The following is a 24,633-nucleotide window of genomic DNA, read 5'->3' as shown; positions in this document are numbered from 1 at the left end:
CCTTGGGTTGGTAAGATCCCCTGGAGAAGGAAATGGCAACAACCCACTCCAGCATTTTTGCCTGGGAAATCCCATGGACAGAGGAGCCTGCTGGGCTACAGTCCATGCGGCTGCAAAACAGTCGGACACAACTGAGCAACTAAACAACAAAGCATCAATTACCTGTGACAGTTGTGTGATTTGGAGTTGGTGAACAGGCAGGGGTAGAGGCTAGAACGATGGGGGTGAATAATGGCCCCCCCAAAAGACATGTCCTAAACCCAGTAGCCTGTAAATGTTACCATTATTTGGAAAAGTGTCTTTGCAGATGTAATTAAGTTAAGGATGAGATAAGATCATCCTGGATTACCTTGCTGTGCCCTAAGTCCAATGGCAAATGTCCTATTAAGAGACAAAGAAAAGACACAGAGAAGGCGATGTAAAGATGCTTATTGGAGTAACAGGGCCTGAAGCCAAGGAGGTTGAAAGAGGCAAAGAACAGATTCTCCCCTAAGACTGTCTGTAGGGAGTGCCACCCTGCCAACATCTTAATTTTGGCCTTCTGGCCTCCAGACTGTGAGAAAATAAATTTCTGTTGTTTTAAGCCACTAAATTGGTGGTAATTTGTTAGGCCAGCCACCAGAAACTAAAACAGATGGGCTGGAACGAGAGTGTAACATTGTGAAACTGTACCTTACAGCGCTAGGAGGGCTGCCTCCTTTCTGCTACCTCAGTTTTCATCCCTCCCGGGTTTACCTTTAGCTCAAAGTACATGGGAAAAAAAAAAGATCCCCAAGAACCTCACTGATGAATTATCCACTTAAGGGATCCTTCTCCTGATTCCCCTTAGAAGCAATAATAGGATTCAGAACACTGGTTTTGGCTGCAGTCTCGGATCTGCCACATCAGGAACCTAAAAGCACTTAAGTTAGCGAAGAGTCTGTGTTTGTGTTTTCAGCCTCTCAGTTGCTTCCAACTCTGTGATCCCAAGGACTATAAGCCACTAGGCTCCTCTGTCCATGGAATTTTTCCAGGCAAGAATTCTGAAGCATAATTCTGAAGATAATTCTATCCTTACCTCCTCCAGGGATCTTCCCCACCCAGGGGAAGATCTTCCCCACCCAGGGGAAGATCTTCCCCACCTCTCCTACATCTCCTGCAATGACAGGATTCTTTTTTCTGGAGGCGGGGGCGGGCGGCAGGGCTTTGTGCTGGGTCTTCACAGCTGAGCCAGCTTTTCTTTGGGTGGGGTGGGGGGTGCTGCTACTCTCTAGCTGCAGTCTGCAGGGATCGAACCTATTTCTCCTGCATTCGCAGGCGATTCTTTGCCACTGGGTCACCTGGGAAGCCCCAAGTTAGGGAATTGCTAACCCTAATTGCGCTTTTCTTAAAAAAAAAAAAAAAAAAACCCTGTAAAATAACATAAAGGAAAGTTAAATTCATAACAATTACCTTGTTCTTGGATGCAAAACATCATAAAGCCATCGAGAAAAAAGTCTTACAAATAGTGCCTGAAGTACACTGAATACTAGTAGTACTACCCATACTTTTTTTTTTTTTTTTTTTTTAATGTAGTAGTAGCAGCAGCAGCAGCAGTACAGAGTGGTAGTTTTTATTTTGGATTTGTAAATCCAGGAAGGCCTTGTTTTGCGATGGCCGGTCCCACGTCCACCTAAGTCTTTGAAGGGCTGCTAGTTTCCCAGGGTGGAAACTGCCCCCAGGTCCCGGCCTCTGTCTGGGGGACTCTCGCGTTTAACTCCTCCCCAGTCCCCTACCCCACCGTCCACGTCCCCCTCGCGCTCTAGAGGGAGCCCGCGGGCCGCACGCCAGTCGCCGATTCATTTTGTGGGAGGTCGCCTCGCCGGCGGACCTTGTTTCAGCACCTGCACCGCCGGGACCGACAGCCAATGGGGGCGCCTCCGCAAACATGGCCCCTTGTGCCCTCACAGTATTCGTGAGTCCCCTGCGCCCGGCTAACACAGACCAGAGACACACAGCCGCCCTCACGCGTGCATCCGGCGTGACCCAGCAGGGTCCCTCTTCGCCCGGGGAAGCCTGGTGGCCCGGCTCCTGCAGCTCCCGGGCTACGTTCCGTCCCTCCCGCCAGCCGGTGTCTCGGCCGCCCGCCGTCCACGCCTTGTCGGGCTCCAGGGAAAACCCGGAGCGGCGGCCGCTCGGAGGCTCCCGGGAGGCGGCGCGGCGCGGCAGACTGAGCATGCGCAGTGAGCGAGGCCGGCTCGGCGCAAGAAGGAAGCGGTCGCGGTGATCCCGGCGGCTTCGCTGGGGTATGCGGTACCGGCTAGCGTGGCTGCTGCACCCCGCGCTGCCCAGCACCTTCCGCTCGGTCCTCGGCGCCCGCCTGCCGCCCTCGGAGCGCCTCTGTGGGTAAGCCGAGCGGAGCGTCCGGGCCCTCGGGGCCCGCAGGTCACGGTGGTTTGGAGCTCGGGTTGCAAAGTGGTGATTCAGCACTTAAAGCTGCCGCCGCCGCCTCCCCTCACGCCGCCGGTCCCGGCGGCCTGGGGCTCGGGCGGCCGCACCGAGGCCGCCGGGGCCCGGAAGGGCGGCTCGCCGGGCGGCAGCGAGGAGCCTTGCGCGGGAGAGAAGGGCGTCCCTCAGGCGGTGAGGACGGACGGAGGCTGTGACCCGGGTCACCCGGCGTGTGTCACAAGTGCTGGGGGCGCGGGGCACGGGCGCGGACAGTCACCTCTGCCCGCTCCCGGGAGCCGCAGCGGGCCGGGCCACTCTCGGGGGAAGTCTGCCTGTGAGCGGCCAGGAACCCGAGGCGGACTGTTCCTGGCCACGGGGTAAAGGATCCGAGTCCGGGGACACTGCTGCTCACCTTCCTCTCAGCCCCGCTTGTTCCTGTGCGGACTGAGTTTCCACTCCCGTTTGGAAATGCCAGCCCTGGGAAGTGTAAAAGTTTGCCTGCTTCCGCCTTAGCGAGCAGCCGAGTGTTGGCTTTCCTATGAGGGGACTGTGGGAGCCGAGAGACACCCTGGAAGCCCTTACTGTGGCTCTCCCGCTTTACACCTGAGACCACCGAGGCCCAGAGAGATGGTGCGATTTCCCCACAGATGCAGAGCTTGTGGCCAAACGCAGGATTGGGACGCAGGTTTCTGCCATCCGGTGGCGTGCTCTCTCCACATGACTGTTCTGTGTATACTAGAAATTTTCAACGCTGTAGCGAACGCTGAATAATACCCTTTACTGTGAATAAAGGGGAATCGGCAAAGATGGGCAGTATTGTCTTGCCCTACTTAGATACAGTGTTTGAACTCCTCCCCTGGTTTAAAAAATACCCTGAATCTACTAAGTGCAGGGCACAGTGATGATCCTCTGTGTAATGAACGTGGCCTGCCTTCAAAGTGGTTGGAATGGATTGAGATGCCACGAGAGTATAGCCAGTAAAAAGAGGTGTACTTGAGAGGGTCAGAAGACTGGGCAGTGTGTTTGAGGAGCACGGTTGCGGGGCAAAGATGGGGCTGTCTGGGCTGGCCTTTGAAGGAAAGGTGCGTGGGGATGGGTGTAATCTTTCCTGGGCGTGCAGGTTTGTCTGTGTTGGGAGCACAACGAGCAGATTAGTCACAGCCTTAAAGAATTTCCTTCGGGGAATTAGGAGCAAACAACTGTGCTATAAAAGTAGAATGATGTTAGCCTGGCTTTCGGATTTGAGTTGGTCTCTTTCTAGTGAATAAAAGGTAGGGAGCCCTTAAGAGTTTTTGAGGTGGGAAGGGATGTTCATGAAGACTGCTAGTTTAGCATTTAATTTGGTGGCTGTGTGCAGGATCGTAAGGGAGTTGAAACTGGTTGGGACTTAGTCTTTCCTGCCTGAACTAGGAGAGCAGTAATGGTTCCAAAGGAGGCCAAATGCAAATGAAGAATCTGTGGAACTTTTCCCTCTCTGTTTCCCACTACACCACAGATTCCACTACAACATACAGAAAGATCCCTGAGTTGAGAGAGGGAAGTGGGGGTGCTGAGCATAGGCAGGGTACCTCCCTGGGCCTCCTACGTGTAAGAACACTTTTTAAAATTATTGCTAATAGGTTCTACAGAATTTGTGATTTTTAAAGAAAGCATCAATTTTAAATTTACACAACTACAACGTTTGTAAGTTCTACTTATAATTCGATTTTCTTTGTTTTTTCTCCTGTTCTTCACTTTCACTGATGAAGCCCAGAGCATGGGTTGAAGAACCAGAACTTCAAAGTAAAGTGGTTCTCAGAGAGGGAAATTGGAGATTCAAAGCACAATAATTGAGATCATCCATCTAGAAAGCTCTTCACTAAAAATTACTGGCTGAGGCTAGTAAGGAAATGCAGGTCCAATCAAAGGGGTCATGGTGTAGTTTTCGGAAGGAACATACTAACATCTGAAGTTACATATATTTAAATCTTGAGGAAGGTGATCAGTCTTACTTTCCATAGTAGGAATGGGTTAAAAGATATCGTTATGTAGCTGTTTACTGGAAGAACTGAGATTTAACCCAGGTCTGTATGGTGCCAGAGCAGGAGCTCTGAACTGTTATTCTTCCTCTGAACTGTAGTATTGGAGGAGACTCTTGAGAGTCCCTTGGACAGCAGGCAGATCAAACCAGTCAATCCTAAAGGAAATCAACCCTGAATATTCCTTGGAAGGATTGATGCTGAAGCTGAAGCTCCAATACTTTGGCCGCCTGATGCAAAGAACTGACTCATTGGAAAAGACCCTGATGCTGGGAAAGATTGAAGGCAGGTGGAGAAGGGGGTGACAGGATGAGATGGTTGGATGGCAGCACTGACTCAATGGAGTTTGACCAAACTCCAGGAGATAGTGAATGACAGGGAAGCCTGGTGTGCTGCAGTCCTTGGAGTCTCAAAGAGTCGGGCACTACTTAGCCACTGAACAACAATTGCCAGTGTTTGGCCATTTCTTTCCTGTTCTAATCTGTTGAGAAAGAGCTGGTCTTAAGGCATTTGTATAAGATCAATTCATTTAGAAAGCAGCCTCATTGTTCCCTTTGTAGTCATATTGGATAAGTTGGGACTCTGCCAAATTATCTTAACCTGGGGGAACCTGCAGGTTGCCCAGTCACTGGCAACCGCTTGAAACACCTGAGCGTCAATCATCTCACTTTACCAGTAGCTCTATTTGCATTTCTTTGTTCTGCTGGCTTAAGCAATAGTGGTATGAGATTCAGACTTTTAAACCACTTTCAACCAAAACAATGACTTTTTAACAGTTTAAAAGGACAGGATGCCCTTGAATATCTTTAGCCACACACTTAAAAAGTTACATTCTACTGTCTGCCTTAAAGGTTAGAGTTGGGGACGGTCTCATTAGGTAGTAATGTAGGGAGCAGAAACTCAGTATATGTTTCCTTGAGAATTGGCATCCTTTCCTTTTTTTGTTTGGTATTTTAGCTCTTAAACTAGTACCACAGGCTCAGCCTACCTTTCAGCCAGGATGATAAGGCTAAAGCACTCTCCTTCCATAGCGTTAGCTCCTTTAAGGTATGCTGGGCTCTGGAGGCTTGGGTGGGGTGTTCCTAATTGGCTTGTTTTTGCCCTCACTCTTTTCTGTCTGTTCCTTCAGCCTCACTTAAGTATCAATATTCTGTAGTGATCATTCACTGTGCTCAGTGGTGTGGGGATCCAGGGCCAGTTGATAAATTCTGTCCTCAAGGAGCATTCGGTCAAATTGGATTGAGTAGTTTCACTCCTTCATCTCTGACATTTTACGGAACATCTCTACTTTGGTGTCCTGTTCCTTCTTTCAGTTTATTTTGAAAAGCAGCTCAGTATTATTACAACAGGATTCTTTTAAAATGGTACTTGTAAAATTCTTGTAGGGTTAAAAGCTATAACAGCTTTTATTCCTCCCAAAGAACTATGTATTAGATATTTTCTCTTTGCCTATTAAGAATATGTTACTTAAAAAGAAGTGTGATTCATGAGCTGTTCCCTGAGGGGAAGCTATCACACTGCCTGACTTTTATCCCATGAATGAATCAGTGGTCTTCCTTCAAAACTGGTTTTCTCTGTTGATTTTCCTAGTTTTGCATATGTTGGTGTTATCATTTCCTTAGTTTAGCTTGAAAATTGGAGTAATCTTTGAATCTCTTTCCCCTTCACTGCCTATTCCCAAGATCAGACTGTTGAATCTTTCATCCTAAAGTTTCTTGGAGTAAACTTTTTCATCAGAATCGTAGTTCAGGCCATACTAAATCTTCTGTGACATCTCACAGCTACAAGTTTTATATTTTTTTCCCAGCCTCCTGTCTCTCTATTAGTTGATCCTTATCTTCATATTAGTCCTACTAATATACCACTTTTCCCATGCTATTGACTTGTTTAGACACCACCAGTGGTTCTGCCCGATTTCAAGATGAAGTCCAAACTTCTTTTTTTTGTTTTAAATCCAAACTTCCTGACCCAGCATTTAGGCATCTCATAAGCTGGCTTTGGCCCAACTTTTCCACCTAACTTCACTCGTCTCTAGTCAGACTCACTAATTTACTGATTCTTGCATGTGACCTGTTCATTCCTATTCTAGAATGCCCTTCCCTCTTTTCTTTATATGACTAAATCTCTCCTCCTTTTTAGACACTATAGAGGTCACACAGTTATCTTTCCTTTTTCTGAACTTAATGATTTTAAGATGTTTTGAAATATTTATTTGACATTTAACCATATACTGCCTCACTTATATACTCTCTTAATTATTTAATATTATACATGTCAGAGTATATAGGATGAAAAAGAATAACAAAATGAATACCTGTGTAGTCACCATGCAGTTAAGGAAATTTCAGTAACTTTGAAGCCCTCTGTGCTCACTTCCCATGAAGAGATGATGTTATCCTATATTTGGATAATCATTCCTTGATTTTTCTTTATTGTTTTAGTAATTGTAATATATTCCTAAGCAGTGTATCGTTTAGTTTTGTCTGCTTTTGACCTTTATGGAAAATTTTCTTCTCTGAGTTACTTTTTTTCATTTAACATTGTTTCTGAGATTCATTCACATAGATTTATGTGTTCAATGTTGAAAGATAATCTTATGTGACTATGTCACTAATTATTTTTCTCTTCTGTTGTTGATGGAGATTTGAGTTGTTTCTTTTTTTTAAATTTCCTATCACAATATGTGGTAGGCTTAACCCAGTACCCAGTCCCCTCTACCTACATTCACTAGGATGCTCATCCAGTCACATGTACATGCTGTGTCCCATTTGTGCTTATTTAAATGTAAGTTAACTAAAATTAACAATTCTGTGCCTTAATCACCCTATCCACATTTCAAGTCATAAGTGTCTTGTGGCTGCCATATGGAGCAGTGCAGATACGGAACATACCCATTATCACAGAAGTTTTATAAAACTGGCCGGATGTGTATTTGGACGATTGTCAAATATATATCTCTAGCCAGAACCTCTCCCCTGAATTTCAGATTGAGGTAATAAATTTCCTGCTCCACATTTTCCTTTGGATGTCTGATATACATCCTAAACTGATCATACCCCAAACCTGTCTCCAAATCTTCTACCTCAAAACCTGCTCCTGCCACAGTCTTCTCCCTTATCTCAGTTAAAGACATCTCTGCTCTTCCACTTGTTTAGGGCCAGCAACTTGGAATCATCCTTAACTACTTCTTTGTTCCCATGTCCCTCATCCAGTCAGCCTGTATATCCATATTCAGACCCTTGTCACCGCCTGCACCCTTGTACCCGGATTACTGTAATAGCCTCTTTACTAGCTTCCTTGCTTCTGCACTTGCCATTCTACATGTAGCCTGCTCCTGTCACCACTGGCAGCATGATCTTTCTGCCAAGTCATATATCTTTGCTAGGGAATATAGGAAAGTGTTGATCCCCATTTTGTTCAGATTTAAAGTCCTTTTAATGGTCAAGAAGGTCCTGTGGGGTCTGGCCTTTCGATACCTCTCTGATGTGATTTCCAAAATGCTCTCACCTCATCCAGTCACACCAGCCTCCTTGCTTCACTCCATCTTGCTCAGATTATTTGCACTCTTGTCCTGCCCAGAATGCTCGTGTACCAGTGAGATGACAGTGGGCTTCACAGAGAAAATGGTGTTTGAGCAAATGTCTTTGAAGGAAATATAAAATTTGGATGAACAGAGAAGGGAAAGAGAATATTTTAGATAGAAGGAGTGGTATTAGCAGAGGCTCAGAAGTATATTGTCTGGTTCACGATATAGTCAAGGGACGATGAGATTTTATCCTAAAGGAAATAGAGAGCTTCAGATCCTTTTAAGTAGTAGAGTGACATATGTAAGCTGTGTTTTTGGATGATTAATCTGGCTGTTGTGGGAAGCACAGTTGAAATGCAGGCAGAGCTCGACAAAGGATAAAGAAGTAGTGCAAATAACAAGGAAGGAGAGTGTCTGCAGAAGATATGTGTGAAAGAAGATGGAGCAACTTTGATTGGGTATGGGAGGAGGTGGAGGAGTCAAAGAGGCCTAAGAACTTGGGCCTGAGTAACTTTGAAATTAGCTAGGAGGGAGCACCATGCATGCTAAATCCCTTCAGTTATGTCCAACTCTTTGCAACTCCAGCTGTAGCCCTCCAGGCTCCTCTGTCCGTGGAATTCTCCAGGCAAGAATACTGGAGTGGATTGCTACACCCTCCTCCAAGGGATCTTCCTGTCCCAGGGATCGAACCCGCGTCTGTTATGTCTCCTGCACTGGCAACAGATTCTTTACCACTAGCGCCACCTGAGTAGGGCTTCCCAGGTGGCTCAGCGGTTAAGAATCTGCCTGCCAACTAGAAGATGCAGGCTCGATTGTTGTGTCAGGAAGATCCCCTGGAAAAGGAAACGGCAACCCACTCCAGTATTCTTGCCTAGAGAATCCCATGGACAGAGGAACCTGGTGGGCTACAGTCCATGGGGTCGCAAAGAGTCGGACATGACTTAGCAACTAAACAACAACCACCACCAGTGTAGGAAAGGCTCTTCTGGAATGATTTAGCTGTAGGCAGTGGGAAAAGTCCAGCCAGGTGAGGTGTCAGTGCTGCCGGCTGGGTGACTGGTGTTCTAAAGGCATACCAAGAGGACGGGTTTGTCAGGTGCAGCAGTGGAGCAAAATCAAATAAAGATAAAAAAAAAATCATAATGATTCTTTGCCCAGCATTACAAGCTACTTTATTTTAGGATGTATAGAGTTATATCTGGGGCCGGGAGCTCTGAAGGAGCAAGAGCCCCTGTAATGGTGTTCCTGGCACATAGTACTGTGTCTCGCTCATAGTAGGAATTCATTATTTGTTGGATGAATTTGACAGGGACCTGGGCTCCTGGAAATAGGAAGCCCTGGTGATAAATGTGGCAACCCACTCCAGTGTTCTTGCCTGGAGAATCCCAGGGACAGGGAAGCCTGGTGGGCTGCCGTCTATGGGGTCGCACAGAGTCGGACACGACTGAAGTGACTTAGCAGCAGCAGCAGCAGTAGTGATAAATGTCAGAGAAGGTGATGGCACCCCACTCCAGTACTCTTGCCTGGAAAATCCCATGAACAGAGAAGCCTGGTAGGCTGCAGTCCATGGGGTCGCTAAGAGTCAGACATGACTGAGCGACTTCACTTTCACTTTTCACTTTCATGCGTTGGAGAAGGAAATGGCAACCCACTCCAGTGTTCTTGCCTGGAGAATCCCAGGGACGGGCGAGCCTGGTGGGCTGCCGTCTATGGGGTCGCACAGAGTCAGACACGACTGAAGCGACTTAGCAGCAGCAGCAGCAGTGATAAATGTAATTCAACTTTTGCTTACAGTTCGCCATTTCTGTACTCTAAATGTCAGTGTAGCCAGTAACTAGTATTCGTGTGTGTGTGTGTTTCTTATTATAAAGAAATTAGAGGCTGTAGTGTTTTTCCAAGATTTCTTCCTGGTCTGAGTTATTCACAGGGACAAAGTTGGCTTCAAAAAGAACAGGACAGGAGATAGCACAGTGTGGTGGAAAAGAGCTCTACCTACAAAGGCTCAATTCAACTGGACTCTAGTCTTGGTTTGCCGTGAGCTTGGCTGTGTGATTGTGGGTTGTTGGACCTGATCATCTTTAAAGTTCCTGCTAACTCCATGAATCTGAGACCTCATGTTGATAAAAGCTCTAATCTCCATTGGAATCTCAGAAGGAATTTTGCCTTGCTCTTTAGCTGTGCCTTGGAGAAGGCAATGGCACCCCACTCCAGTACTCTTGCCCGGAAAATCCCATGGGCGGAGGAGCCTGGTAGGCTGCAGTCCATGGGGTTGCTAAGAGTCGGACACGACTGAGTGACTTCACTTTCACTTTTCACTTTCATGCATTGGAGAAGGAAATGGCAACCCACTCCAATGTTCTTGCCTAGAGAATCCCAGGGATGGGGGAGCCTGGTGAGCTGCCGTCTGTGGGGTCACATAGAGTCAGACACGACTGAAGTGACTTAGCAGCAGCAGCAGCTAGCTGTGCCTTGGACCTGAGAATAAGCAGGTTCTCATAATCATTTGAAATCATGATGCTGGTATAATTGAATTGCTGGCAGTAGAGATTGTGTTGTTTCATGAAGTGATATATAATAAATAATATTCCTTTGACAACTCATCTGATATGTATCAACATTTGTAGTCAATTGGGGCTCTTAATTGTTTTAATTGTTTAAGTATCTCTAGTTTCCTTTGTAGTGTAACAATAAAGTCTCAGTCAAGATCAGTTTATGAGGAAGGTAATAATGCCATTTTTTGTATGTAATTTATTTTATTTTTTAAAATTTTTATTGAAGTATAGTTGCTTTACAGATAATACTTCTTATTATCTGAGGTTTCTGTTACAGAAATCTAAGTTCACTTGCAATAGTAACTGGATAAAAAATACCCAACAATTCGGTGGCCAGCATAATGGGCCCTGCAACTCATTTTTTAAAAATATAAATTTATTTTAATTGGAGGATAATTACTTTACAATATTGTATTGGTTTTGCCGTACATCAACATGAATCCGCCACAGGTATACACGTGTTCCCCATCCTGAACCTCCCTCCCTCCTCCGTCCCCATACCATCCCTCTGGGTCATCCTAGTGGACCAGCCCCAAGCATCTATTATCCAGCATTGAACCTGGACTGGCGATTCGTTTCACATATGATATTATGCATGTTTCAATGCCATTCTCCCAAATCATTCCACCCTCTCCCACAGAGTCCAAAAGACTGTTCTGTCCATCTGTGTCTCTTTCACTGCCTTGCATACAGGGTCATCATTACCATCTTTCTAAATTCCATATATATGCGTTAGTATACTATATTGGTGTTTTTCTTTCTGGCTTACTTCATTCTGTATAATAGGCTCCAGTTTCATCCACTTCATTAGAACTGATTCAAATGTACTCTTTTTAATGGCTGAGTAATATTCCATTGTGTATATGTACCACAGCTTTCTTATCCATTCATCTGCTGATGGACATCTAGGTTGCTTCCATGTCCTGGTTAACTCGTTTGTTTTTGTTTTTTTCTGTCTACAAAAGAAAGTGGCTTGTGGGGCAAGCCTAGTGTATAATTGATTTTCTTAAGGAATGAGATTCTGGATTCAGTACTTGAACTGGTGATTTTTTTTTTCTTTTTGAAGAACACATGGCATTCTACATGCATGTTAAACATCAAACATCCTGCCTTTTAAGGAAAAACATAACGAATCTGTTTAATACATAGCTAGTTTAAAAAATTTTATATTTATCAAAGTGATACAGGCAGTTTTTAAGAGTTCAATAGTACTAAACGGTTTACAGCAAAAATCAGCAGTTCCCTTCTCTTACCCCGTCCCTTACTTTATGCTCCCCATAGGCAACCACATTCAACTCTTTAAGCTTTTTATTTGAAATTTATTTTTATGTTTTGAAATAATATGCTAAGACTGTTATTCTTTGATTTCTTAATTTTAGAATTTATCTGTTGATTTGTTTTTACAATAGCTGGAGATTTAATATTTTTTTTGGCCACACCTTGAAGCTTGTGGGATCTTAGTTCCCCAGCCAGAGCTTGAACTTGGGCCCTTGGCAGTGAAAGCGCAGAGTCCTAACCACTGGACCACCAGGGAATTCCCTAGATCAAGATTTAACTCTCTCCCCTTATCCATCCTTTTGACAAGTTATATCACAAATTTTGGATATAGTCGTCTTCTGTATTTACATTATTATGACTTTGCAGATACTATTCACTACCAGGCTAAATAGTGTAATCTGATTACATTCTTTTTCTTGTTCATATTTTTTCTCTTGGCCTTTTGTCATTTTTTGTTTACTTATAATATTCCTGCTTTCCAATTGCTCCCACAGCCACTTGGTACAATTTCTCACATGACCAAACTTATTAAATGATCTACTGATTCCATGTTTTTCCCTTGGAGGCTTTCCTTCCAGACACTTTCCCTTCAGCTGCAGTCTGGACTAGTTTTGCTCCAGGCCTTTAGCAAAGTGGTTGCCTGGAATTTCCCTTTGTTTCTCTCCTGTACTGAATCTGTTTCCTGAATCTCATATTTTGTTCTATCTTGGTTTGCTCCTTCATTCAAAAGATACCTGGAGTATTTGAAACATGTATTCTAGTAACTACTTGAGAAAGAGAGCATGTACAAGATAACTTTTTAAAAGATCTAATGATTTCCTAAACTGAAAAGCATAGATCTGAGTTTTAGTATGAATCTACATATCTGTAGAATAAATCTACAGAGAAGAGAGAGAGGATCTGAATGGCTTTTACTTTTCCATCTGGCACTAGAGTTGTAGAATTCTGAATACTTGAGAATTAAATGATTTTACAGATTAATTAGCAAATGATTAAAGGAACAAATTTTTGAAGAGACCCTTTGTGGAACTTTGACAAGAAAAGACGTAAAACTTCATTTTTTCTCCATTCTTTCAGTTGTTCTTTGCAGACTTCCACTATGTTTTTTTGGTTTCAGCTTTTTGAGATATAACTGACATACAGAATGGTGTAAGTCTTTAGGTATACAGCATAATGATTTGACTTACATATATCCTGAAATGATTACTGCAGTAAGTTTACTGAACATCCATTATTTCATATAAATACAAAATTAAAGAAATAGAAAAGAATATTTATCCTGTGATGTGAATGCTTAGGGTTTACTCTTAAAACTTTCACATATCGTATTCAGTTCAGTTCAGTCGCTCAGTCGTGTCTGACTCTTTGCGACCCCATGAACCGCAGCTTGCCAGGCCTCCCTGTCCATCACCAACTCCCGGAGTTTACTCAAACACGTGTCCATTGTGTCGGTGATGCCATCCAGCCATCTCATCCTCTGTCATCCCTATCTCCTGCCCTCAATCTTTCCCAGCATCAGGGTCTTTTCCAGTGAGTCAGCTCTTCGCATGAGGTGGCCAAAGTATTGGAGTTTCAGCTTCAACATCAGTCCCTCCAATGAACACCCAGGCCTGATCTCCTTTAGGATGGACTGGTTGGATTTCCTTGCCGTCCAAGGGACTCTCGAGTCTTCTCCAACATCACAGTTCAAAAGCATCAATTCTTTGGCGTTCAGCTTTCTTTATAGTCCAACTCTCACATCCATACATGACTATTGGAAAAACCATAGCCTTGACTAAACGGACCTTTGCTGGCAAAGTAATGTGTCTGCCTTTTAATATGCTCCCTTTTAATATGTCTAGGTTGGTCATAACTTTCCTTCCAGGGAGCAAGCATCTTTTAATTTCATGGCTGCAATCACCATCCACAGTGATTTTGGAGCCCAGAAAAATAAAGTGAGCCACTGTTTCCACTGTTTCCCCATCTATTTGCCATAAAGTGATGAAACTGGATGCCATGATCTTAGTTTTCTGAATGTTGAGCTTTAAGCCAACTTTTTCAGTCTCCTCTTTCACTTTCATCAAGAGGCTCTTTCGTTCTTCTTCACTTTCTGCCATAAGAGTAGTGTCATCTGCATATCTGAGGTTATTGATATTTCTCCCAGCAATCTTGATTCTAGCTTGTGCTTCCTCCAGCCCAGCATTCCTCATGATGTACTCTGCACAGAAGTTAAATAAGCAGGGTGACAATATACAGCCTTGACGTACTCCTTTTCCTATTTGGAACCAGTCTGTTTTTCCATGTCCAGTTCTAACTGTTGCTTCCTGACCTGCATACAGGTTTCTCAAGAGGCAGGTCAGGTGGTCTGGTATTCCTATCACTTTGATAATTTTCCACAGTTTCTTGTGATCCACACAGTCAAAGGCTTTGGCATAGTCAATAAAGCAGAAATAGATGTTTTTCTGGAACTCTCTTGCTTTTTCAATGATCCAGTGCATGTTGGCAATTTGATCTCTGGTTCCTCTGCCTTTTCTAAAACCAGCTTGAACATCTGGAAGTTCACGGTTCACATATTGCTGAAGCCTGGCTTGCAGAATTTTGAGCATTACCTTACTAGCATGTGAGATGAGTACAGTTGTGTGGTAGTTTGAGCATTCTTTGGCATTGCCATTCTTTGACATTGCCTTTCTTTGGGATTGGAATGAAAACTGACCTTTTCCAGTCCTGTGGCCACTGCTGAGTTTTCCAAATTTGCTGGCATATTGAGTGGAGCACTTTCACAGTGTCATCTTTCAGGATTTGAAATAGCTCAACTGGAATTCCATTACCTCCACTAGCTTTGTTCGTAGTGATGCTTTCTAAGGCCCACCTGCCTTCACATTCCAGGATGTCCGGCTCTAGGTGAGTGTGAGTGATCACACCATCGTTATTATCTGGGTTGTGAAGATCTTTTTTGTACAGTTCTTTGTATTCTTGCCACCTCTTAATATCTTCTGCTTCTGTTAAGTCCATACCATTTCTGTCCTTTATCGAGCCCATCTTTGCATGAAATGTTCCCTGGGTATCTCTAATTGAAGAAGTGTCTAGTCTTTCCCATTCTGTTCTTTTCCTCTATTTCTTTGCATTGATCACTGAGGAAGGCTTTCTCATCTCCTTGCTATTCTTTGGAACTCTGCATTCAAATGGGTGTATCTTTCCTTTTCTCCTTTGCTTTTCACTTCCCTTCTTTTCACAGCTATTTGTAAGGCCTCCTTAGACAGCCATTTTGCTTTTTTGCATTTCTTTTCCATGGGGATGGTCTTGCTCCTTGTCTCCTGTACACTGTCACGAACCTCCATCCGTAGTTCATCAGGCACTCTATCTATCAGATCTAGCCCCTTAAATCTATTTCTCACTCCCACTGTATAGTCATAAGGGATTTGATTTAGGTCATACCTGAATGGACTAGTGGTTTTCCCTACTTTCTTCAATTTAAGTCTGAATTTGGCAATTAGGAGTTTATGCTCTGAGCCACAGTTCACTTCTGGTCTTATTTTTGCTGACTGTATAGAGCTTCTCCATCTTTGGCTGCAAAGGATGTAATCAGTCTGATTTCAGTGCTGACCATCTGGTGATGTTCATGTGTAGCATAGAACAGTGTTAATTATATTTATCATGCTGTAAATTATATTCCTAGTACCTGTTTATCTCATAACTGGAAATGTGTACCTTTTGACTATCTTCATACAATTCCCCCTTCCCCCATCCCTCTGCCTCTAGTTACCGCAAATCTGGTCTCTTTATCCAGAAGTTTGTTTTTGAAATGTAATTAATCTCCACCATTGTTAGTTGCTGTTACACGACATTATAAATTGATATTTCTATACATTTTAAATGATCATCACAGTAAGTGTAGTTACCATCTCTCATCATACAAAGATAATATATAATTGTTGAATATATTCCCCACAGTGTACATTACATACCCATGACTCATTTATTTTGCAACTGGGAATTTGTGCCTCTTAATCTCCCACACTTATCTCTCTTTTCCCCACCGACCCACTCCCCTCTGGCAACCACCTGTTTGTTCTCTATATCTGTGATTCTGTTTCTGGTTGTTCATTTGTTTTGTTTTTAAGATTCTACATACAAATGAAATCATATAGTATTTGTCTTTCTTTCTGACTTATTTGGCTTAGCATAATACTGTCTAGGTCCACCCATGTTGTTGCAAAAGACAAGATTTTCTTCTTTTTTATATAGTTGAGTGATAATTCCATTGTGTGTGATATATACACACATATACATTTATCTCTCATATCTTTATTCATCTATTGATGTGCACTTAGATTACTCATAACTTGGCTATTGTAAGTCATTTTATAATGAAATGATATATTCAATAAGGGATTACTATCCAAAATGTACAAAGAACTCATACAAGTCAACATCAAAATATACAACCTGATCAAAAAATGGGCAGAGTGTCTAATAGATACTTACCCAAAGGAGACATGGAGATGGCCAACAGGCACATGAAAAGATGCTCATTGTCACTAATCATCAGGAATGCAAATCAGGACCACGATGAGGTATCACCTCAGATCTGTCAAGATGACTATTATCAAAAAGACAACAAATAAAAAATGTTAGGATGTGGAGAAAAGAACCCTCGTTCACTGCTGGTGGGAATCAAATCGGTGCAGCCGCTTTTAGCCTCCACCAGTGGATCTTTGCAACACTGTTTACTATGCTTAATGGTAATTATTTCCCTCTTTATTTATTAATTAAAATTCTGTGAGAAATAACTTTCTCCCTCCTTGTTCACTTATTTATTCGTTTTTATCGGTATAGATTCACAGATATTTATTCTATTGGTTAAAATTCACTGCTGCTATTATTTGTTACACAAATTATTCTAGCTTTGGCCATTAGGAGCATCTTTGCGTTGGCTACTGTGTACTTTCAATAAGCTCCCATCTCTTTTAGAGAACTTCTTTACTTTTGGCTCCACAAGATGTTTCAGGCTCACCTTGTATTTTCTTTGCCCTTGCCCTGAGGTCAACCGCTTGTTTCCTTTTGGTGGAAAATGATGTTTAAGGATCACGATCTGGGCATCAGATGTAGTTACAGTCACTGAGGTGTTACTGCTCTTAGTTGATAGTCTAGCTACCCTCATACATACACGTATTTATATTTCTAAATCTCTGTGTGTCCCAAGTCATGAGTTTGTGTTGATATCTCTGATTCTAATTTAGTATTAAAAAGCTTATTTTAGTCTTTGCTTTTTCCTTATTTAGAATTTCTTCTTCTGACATTGAGTATACTGAATTTCATTATCTACCATTTGTTTACTTATTTGATCAGTTCTGGTATACATATAAGGTACTTTCATAATTGCTAACCTATACCTCTGTAGGAAACACTTTTGATAAGTATATCATAACATTTACATACAGCTCCTTCTATATTGTATCCAATCAAAATACTATTTCCCAATTAGTTGTTAGTTTATTTCTTTCCCACTCTTTTCAGTATAATTATGTTAATTTTTTATACAGCTAGTTTCTCTTATTAGTATTTTTATTTTATTTAGTATTATTATTTTGCACATTCACATTGACTGATTTAATGGCTTATTTTTATTGTTTTTATTGCAAAAAGTACATATATTGTGACTTACCATTTTAACCATTTTTAAGTGTGCAGTTCAGTGGCACTAAGTGTATCACATCAGTGTAATTACTTTGTTTGCAACCATCACAGCCCTCCATCTCCAGAACTTTTTCATTTTCCCAAACTGAAACTCTGTCCGACAAACTCCCAGTTCCCCCTTCCCTTCAGCCCCCAGTGACCACGATTCTGCCTTCTGTCCCTGTCTCTGTCTACCTTAGATATCACATATAAGTGGAATCAGACAGTCTTTGTCCTTTTGTGACTAGTGTGCTTCACTTAACATAATGTCTTCAAGATTCATTCATGTTGAGATTCTGTAAACTGTACTTGTCAGAGTCTTGGGAATTCTTGATATTATCACTGCCTCTAAGGGGCCCTGAGACGGGGACTCTTGACTTCTCTGCTCCTCTTGAACCAGAATAGTTTTATGAATTCTATATCTATAAGGTTTCAGTAGAGGAAAGCATATTTTAAAAAAATAGTTTAAGAATCACGTTATGAATAGTATTCAAGCCTCTACTTTAATACTTGGTGATCAGGTACTTCTAACAGGACCTGGTCAGTGAAGACTATGCTCTAACTGTTCATTAGTTACATAAGCGTCAATAACTGTCCTTATGTCTTCCACCATTAGACTTAGTTTTGCCTGCTGAGGCAACACAAAGTGGGTTCACTCGTTTTCCTAATAGCCTTGAATATTTGAACATTGCTTTTATGGACTGGTGATGGTATTGTGAAAGAGTCCATTCTGATATGGATCCTTTGGGGACTGGGCGAGAATGTAGATAATTATTCTTTGGCTTGCATTGCTTTTGGGATTCTGGAATCACAAGACCTGGAACCTGCCATTTACCTCTGTGTGACCTGGTAATCATTATTGCCCTATTCAAGCACTTTTCTTCAGCAGCAGAATGAAGAGAATAATAATATTTATCACACAAGTTTGTGGTGAGAATGAAATGAGGAAATGCATGTAGTGTGTATGTCTTCATCATATAGTTAAGTGTTCAGTGAATGCAAACTAATGACAATAACAATGCAGCCAGTGCTATGAAGAGCAGAAGTGTTACGTATTTATTTTATTTTTGAATGCAACAGCAGGGCTATAAGTTCAAAGTTGTAGGCAGCCACCTAGATGGGGCTTGAGGGAGAAGTTTTTGTTTTTAAGTCTGTATCTAAATAGAATCAGTGTATTAAAAAACAGACACATCACTTTGCAGACAAAGGTCCATATTGTCAAAGCTATGGTTTTTCCAGTAGTCATGTGTGGATGTGAGGGCTGGGCCATATAAAAGGCTGAGAACTGAAGAATTGATGCTTTCGAACTGTGGTGCCAGAGAAGACTCTTGAGAGTCCCTTGGGCTGCAGGATCAAACCAGTCAGCCCTACAGGATGTCAACCCTGAATATTCATTGGAAAGACTGATGCTGAAGCTCCAATACTTTGGTTACCTGATGTGAAGAGTCGACTCACTGGAAAAGGCCTTGATGCTGGAAAAGACTGAAGGCAAAATGAGAAGGAGCGGCAGAGGATAAGATTAGATAGCATCACTGATTCAATGGACATGAATTTGATCAGACTCCAAGAGATAGTGAAGGATAGGGGAGCCTGCCGGGCTATAGTCCATGGGGTCACAAAGGGTCAGACATGACTTAGCGACTGAGCATCAACAACAAACCCATTCAAGTCCACTGAGTTTTATCTCTTCAGAGATTCTTTCTTTACTGAGCTGAAAAGTATTCAATACAAAGAATAAAGACGACTTAATAGTCTACTATCCAGAGATAGGACTTGCCTGGTAGCTCAGATGGTAAAGAATCCACCTGCAATGCAGGAGATGGTGCAATCCCTGGTTTGGGAAGATGCTCTGGAGGAGGGCATGACATCCCAATCCAATATTCTTGCCTGGAGAATCCCCATGGATAGAGGAGCCTGGCAGGTTACAGTCCATGGGGTCGCAGAGTTGGACACCACTGGGACTAAGCACATCCATAGATAACCTTACTGAATGTTTCTGTGGGTATCATTCTAGGGATCTAGTCACTGTACATAAGTTAAGCTTTTTAGCTTAATGGAGTGGTTGAGAAGAGCATGGTGTTTTGATGTCTAAAGACTTGGGTTTGTATCTTGGTCTTTTTATTTAATGACTGCGTGTCCCTAGCCTAATAATGTGAATAACGGAATCTACCTAAGGGGTTTGTTAAAGGTGTAATTCCCATAAAGAATTTGTACTGTGTAAAATATTGACTGAGCATCAGGAAGAGACTGTCCCAGTGCCCTGCCTGTACTCCTTTTAAGGCAGATCCTATTACTTGTCCCTTTTCATACTGTTCACTGGGTTCAAATCGGGAAAGGAGTATGTCAAGGCTGTATATTGTCACCCTGCTTATTTAACTTCTCTGCAGAGTACATCATGCGAAATGCTGGGCTGGATGAAGCACAAGCTGGAACCAAGATTGCCGGGAGAAATATCAATAATGTCGGACATGCAGATGGCACCACCCTTATGGCAGAAAGTGAAGAGGAACTAAAGAGCCTCTTGATGAAAGTGAAAGAAGAGAGTGAAAAACTTGGCTTAAAGGTCATATTGTTTGCAGCCAAAGATGGAGGAGCTCTATACAGTCAACAAAAGCAAGGCCAGGAGCTGACTGTGGCTCAGATCATGAACTCCTTATTACCAAATTCAGACTTAAATTGAAGAAAGTACGGAAAACCGCTAGACCATTCAGGTATGACCTAAATCAAATCCCTTATGATTATACAGTGGAAGTGAGAACTAGATTTAAGGGCCTAGATGTAATAGATAAAGTGCCTGATGAACTATGGAATGAGGTTCCTGACACTGTACAGGAGACAGGGATCAAGACCATCCCCATGGAAAAGAAATGCAAAAAAGCAAAATGGCTGTCTGGGGAGGCTTTACAAATAGCTGTGAAAAGAAGAGAAGCGAAAAGCCAAGAAGAAAAGGAAAGATATAAACATCTGAATGCAGAGTTTCAAAGAATAGCAAGAAGAGATAAGAAAGCCTTCTTTAGCGATCAGTGCAAAGAAATAGAGGAAAAGAACAGAATTGGAAAGACTAGAGATCTCTTCAAGAAAATTAGAGATACCAAGAACATTTCATGCAAAGATGGGCTTGATAAAGGACAGAAGTGGTATGGACCTAACAGAAGCAGAAGATATTAAGAAGAGGTGGCAGGAATACACAGAAGAACTATACAAAAAAGATCTTCACGATCCAGATAATCATGATGGTGTGATCACTCACCTAGAGCCAGACATCCTGGAATGTGAAGTCAAGTGGACATCACTTGAAGAACAAGCATCACTATGAACAAAGCTAGTGGAGGTGATGGAATTCCAGTGGAGCTGTTTCAAATCCTGAAAGATGATGCTGCCAAAGTGCTGCACTCAGTATGCCAGCAAATTTGGAAAACTCAGCAGTGGCCACAGGACTGGAAAAGGTCAGTTTTCATTCCAATCCCAAAGAAAGGCAATGCCAAAGAATGCTCAAACTACCACACAATTGCACTCATCTCACATGCTAGTAAAGTAATGCTCAAGATTCTCCAAGCCAGGCTTCAGCAATAGGTGAACCGTGAACTTCCAGATGTTCAAGCTGGGTTTAGAAAAGGCAGAGGAACCAGAGATCAAATTGCCAACATGTGCTGGATCATGGAAAAAGCAAGAGAGTTCCAGAAAAACATCTATTTCTGCTTTATTGACTATGCCAAAGCCTTTGACTGTGTGGATCACAAGAAACTGTGGACAATTCTGAAAGAGATGGGACTACCAGACCACCTGACCTGCCTCTTGAGAAACCTATATGCAGGTCAGGAAGCAACAGTTAGAACTGGACATGGAACAACAGACTGGTTCCAAATAGGAAAAGGAGTACATCAAGGCTGTATATTGTCACCCTGCTTATTTAACGTCTATGCAGAGTACATCATGAGAAACGTTGGACTGGAAGAAACACAAGCTGGAATCAAGAATGCCGGGAGAAATATCAATAACCTCAGATATGCAGATGACACCACCCTTATGGCATAAAGTGAAGAGGAACTAAAGAGCCTCTTGATGAAAGTGAAAGAGGAGAGTGAAAAAGTTGGCTTAAAGCTCAACATTCAGAAAACGAAGATCATGGCATCTGGTCCCATCGCTTCAATGGAAATAGATGGGGAAACAGTGGAAACAGTGTCAGACCTTATTTTTGGGGGCTCCAAAATCACTGCAGATGGTGACTGCAGCCATGAAATTAAAAGATGCTTACTCCTTGGAAGAAAGGTCATGACCAACCTATATAGCATATTAAAAAGCAGAGACATTACTTTGCTGACTAAGGTCCGTCTAGTCAAGGTTATGGTTTTTCCTGTGGTCATGTATGGATGTGAGAGTTGGACTGTGAAGAAGGCTGAGCGCCGAAGAATTGATGCTTTTGAACTGTGGTGTTGGAGAAGACTCTTGAGAGTCCCTTGGAGTGCAAGGAGATCCAACCAGTCCATTCTGAAGGAGATCGGCCCTGGGATTTCTTTGGAAGGAATGATGCTAAAGCTGAAACTCCAGTACTTTGGCCACCTCACGCGAAGACTTGACTCATTGGAAAACACTTTGATGGTGGGAAGGATTGGGGGCAGGAGGAGAAGGGGATGACAGAGGATGAGATGGCTGGATGGCATCATGGACTCAATGGACGTGAGTCTGAGTGAACTCTGGGAGTTGGTGATGGACAGGGAGGCGTGCTGCGATTCATGGGGTCGCAACGAGTCAGACACGACTGAGCAACTGAACTGAAAGCTCAACATTCAGAAAACTAGATCATGGCATCTGGTCCCATCACTTCATAGCAAATAGATGGGGAAACAATGGGGATAGTGAGAGACTTTATTTTTGGGGGCTCCAAAATCACTGCAGATGATGACTGCAGCCATGAAATTAAAAGATGCTTACTCCTTGGAAGAAAAGCTATGACCAACCTAAACAGCATATGAAAATGCAGAGACATTACTTTACCAACCAAGGTCCGTCTAGTCAAGGCTGTGGTTTTTCCAGTAGTCATGTATGTGAGAGTTGGACTATAAAGAAATTTGAGCGCTGAAGAATTGATGCTTTTGAACTGTGGTGCTGGAGAGGACTCTTGAGAGTCCCTTGGACTGCAAGGAGATCCAACCCGTCCATCCTATAGGACATTAGTCCTGAATATTCATTGGAAGGACTGATGTTGAAGCTGAAACTCTAGTACTTTGGTCACCTGATGTGAAGAACTGACTCATTGGAAAAGACCCTGATGCTGAGAAAGATTGAAGGTGAGAGGAGAAAGGGATGATAGAGGATGAGATGGTTGGATGGCATCACCGACTCGATGGACATGAGTTTAAGCAAGCTCCGGGAGTTGGTGATGGACAGGGAAGCCTGGCGTGCTGCAGTCCATGGGGTCGCAAAGAGTTAGAAACAACTGAGTGACTGAACTGAACTGAATTACTTGTACACTGGATTGCTCACTCAAGGACAGGGCTTCTACAGACTTCTCTCTTTCTCCTTCATAATCAGTTTTTACCCCCTCTCTTCATTTAAGCCCTTTCTGATTTAGACCTTGAAAAATAAACATGTGAGAGTTTAATGCATAGAGTTTTTTGTGTTTTGATGAGGTTGTCTCCTGGTTTTAAGTGGATTAAATTGGTTGCAGTTACACATTGTTTCTGGATGATCAAGTCAGAACTGTAAACTTGGGTCTTTCATCCTTAGCACTATTGACATTTGGGGCGGGATAATCTGGGCATGAGCATTATCCTGTACATTGTAGAATACTTAGCAGCATCCCTGGCCTCTGTTCACTAGTTGCCAGTTGCACCCTTCCATTGTGACAGTTCAGTTATGACACATTGCTGAATGTCTCCTTGGTGAGCAAGTGGTTCTGTTGAGAACCACTGATTATAAACAGTGGCTCGCCTATAGTGATTATAAAGGGATAATTATTTACCTGTTTTTCTGGTGGTCTTATAAAGTGACATCCTCTTACCGGGCTGTCAGGGAGATGACAATATACAACTGGAATTTGCATGAACATCTGTTAAGAATGTTAATAATAACATGGTGGTCTGTTTGCTTCTTACCACCCTAGGAACACAATAATGGTGATTATAAGGTTATCATTTTGGGTGTCTACTATGTACCAGACACTGCCTGAGAGTAGTTTGTTTTTATCTGTTGTACAGGAGAAAAGCTCTAAGGGGTGTCCAAGGCTGATGCAGCTTTAGGGACCTCTGTCAAGTTAGTGCACCCACATGAACATTTCACATGACTCTTGACTGGCAGTACCAGATGAGGCCCCGAAGCCCTGTTTGACCAAGAGTTCAGTCGGATCCAGGATCTGAGCAGCAAAGAGGTCATTTGGTAAAGGTGAGGGTATTACTGAACACTGTCTGGAAGTGGTCACTAAGTCAGTATTAAGCATAGAGAATCATACAGAGGCAGAGGCCAGGAGAAGCTTTCTGAACCAGCATTATCTGAAGAAGGCAGGGCTGTCTTTCTGTCAGATTCAGGGTGTACATCTTGGAGCTGAGTCCCCATGAGATACACCACTCTGTGTAGCATGTGAGTGTTTGTAGTTTGCTTTCCTCGGAGGGCTGTCTTGAGAGAATTAGTTAGTTACAGATTATAACTCTTCCTAGACTGATCTGAATTAATCTTTAGAGAACATGTAGGGATCTCTGAGCTGTCCTTGCTTTTCTGAGATCATGGAGGAGGAGAATCCATATGTAAAATTAATTCTGAGTTTGAAGAAATATTTGCTTTATACAGTATCCTTTTCTGTTTGTTTTAAATTAAAGAACCCGTCTACTTGAAATCCAGCATTCGAAGTTGTTGTTCAGTATAAATGTTGAAAATTATTGATAAGAGAATTTATTTATTCAAAGTGTAATCATTTTGCTTTTATTTGGATTGCACTTATTGCTTGTCACTATTCATTATTGGGAGTGTCAAATTTTTATTTTTAAATCTTCTCTGGGGTCTAAAGTAATTACCAAAAGCTAGCTTTCAAAGCAGACATAGTGAGTAAGAATTTGTGAAAAAATTTAGTGTATTTTATTGTTGACTCTGTTAACTGATGTTGTGCTTTACCTGGATCTCCTAGTTGTGGCCTAGATGACATCAGCAGAAATAATTGTCTCAGGACACACCTGAGAAGGTTTAGGTAATTATTATATTAATTGAA

At 42.5% G+C, this 24,633-nt stretch overlaps 1 protein-coding gene across 1 annotated transcript in view; it reads left to right on the top strand.

Annotated features, from left to right (window-relative positions):
- Nucleotides 1-2,220: 2,220 nt before the first annotated feature.
- Nucleotides 2,221-24,633, top strand: part of IDE (insulin degrading enzyme) — a 94,851-nt gene continuing 72,438 nt past the window's right edge. Inside the window, exon 1 of the mRNA XM_052660662.1 lies at nt 2,221-2,364. Within this exon, the coding sequence (XP_052516622.1) occupies nt 2,267-2,364 (98 nt within the window). The 5' untranslated portion in view covers nt 2,221-2,266. The remainder of the gene's footprint in view (nt 2,365-24,633) is intronic.

This window comes from Budorcas taxicolor, chromosome 23, assembly GCF_023091745.1.
Source record: "Budorcas taxicolor isolate Tak-1 chromosome 23, Takin1.1, whole genome shotgun sequence".
NCBI lineage: Eukaryota > Metazoa > Chordata > Mammalia > Artiodactyla > Bovidae > Budorcas > Budorcas taxicolor.
Note: the sequence above shows the minus strand (reverse complement) of the source record. Positions and strands in the feature narration are given on the sequence as shown.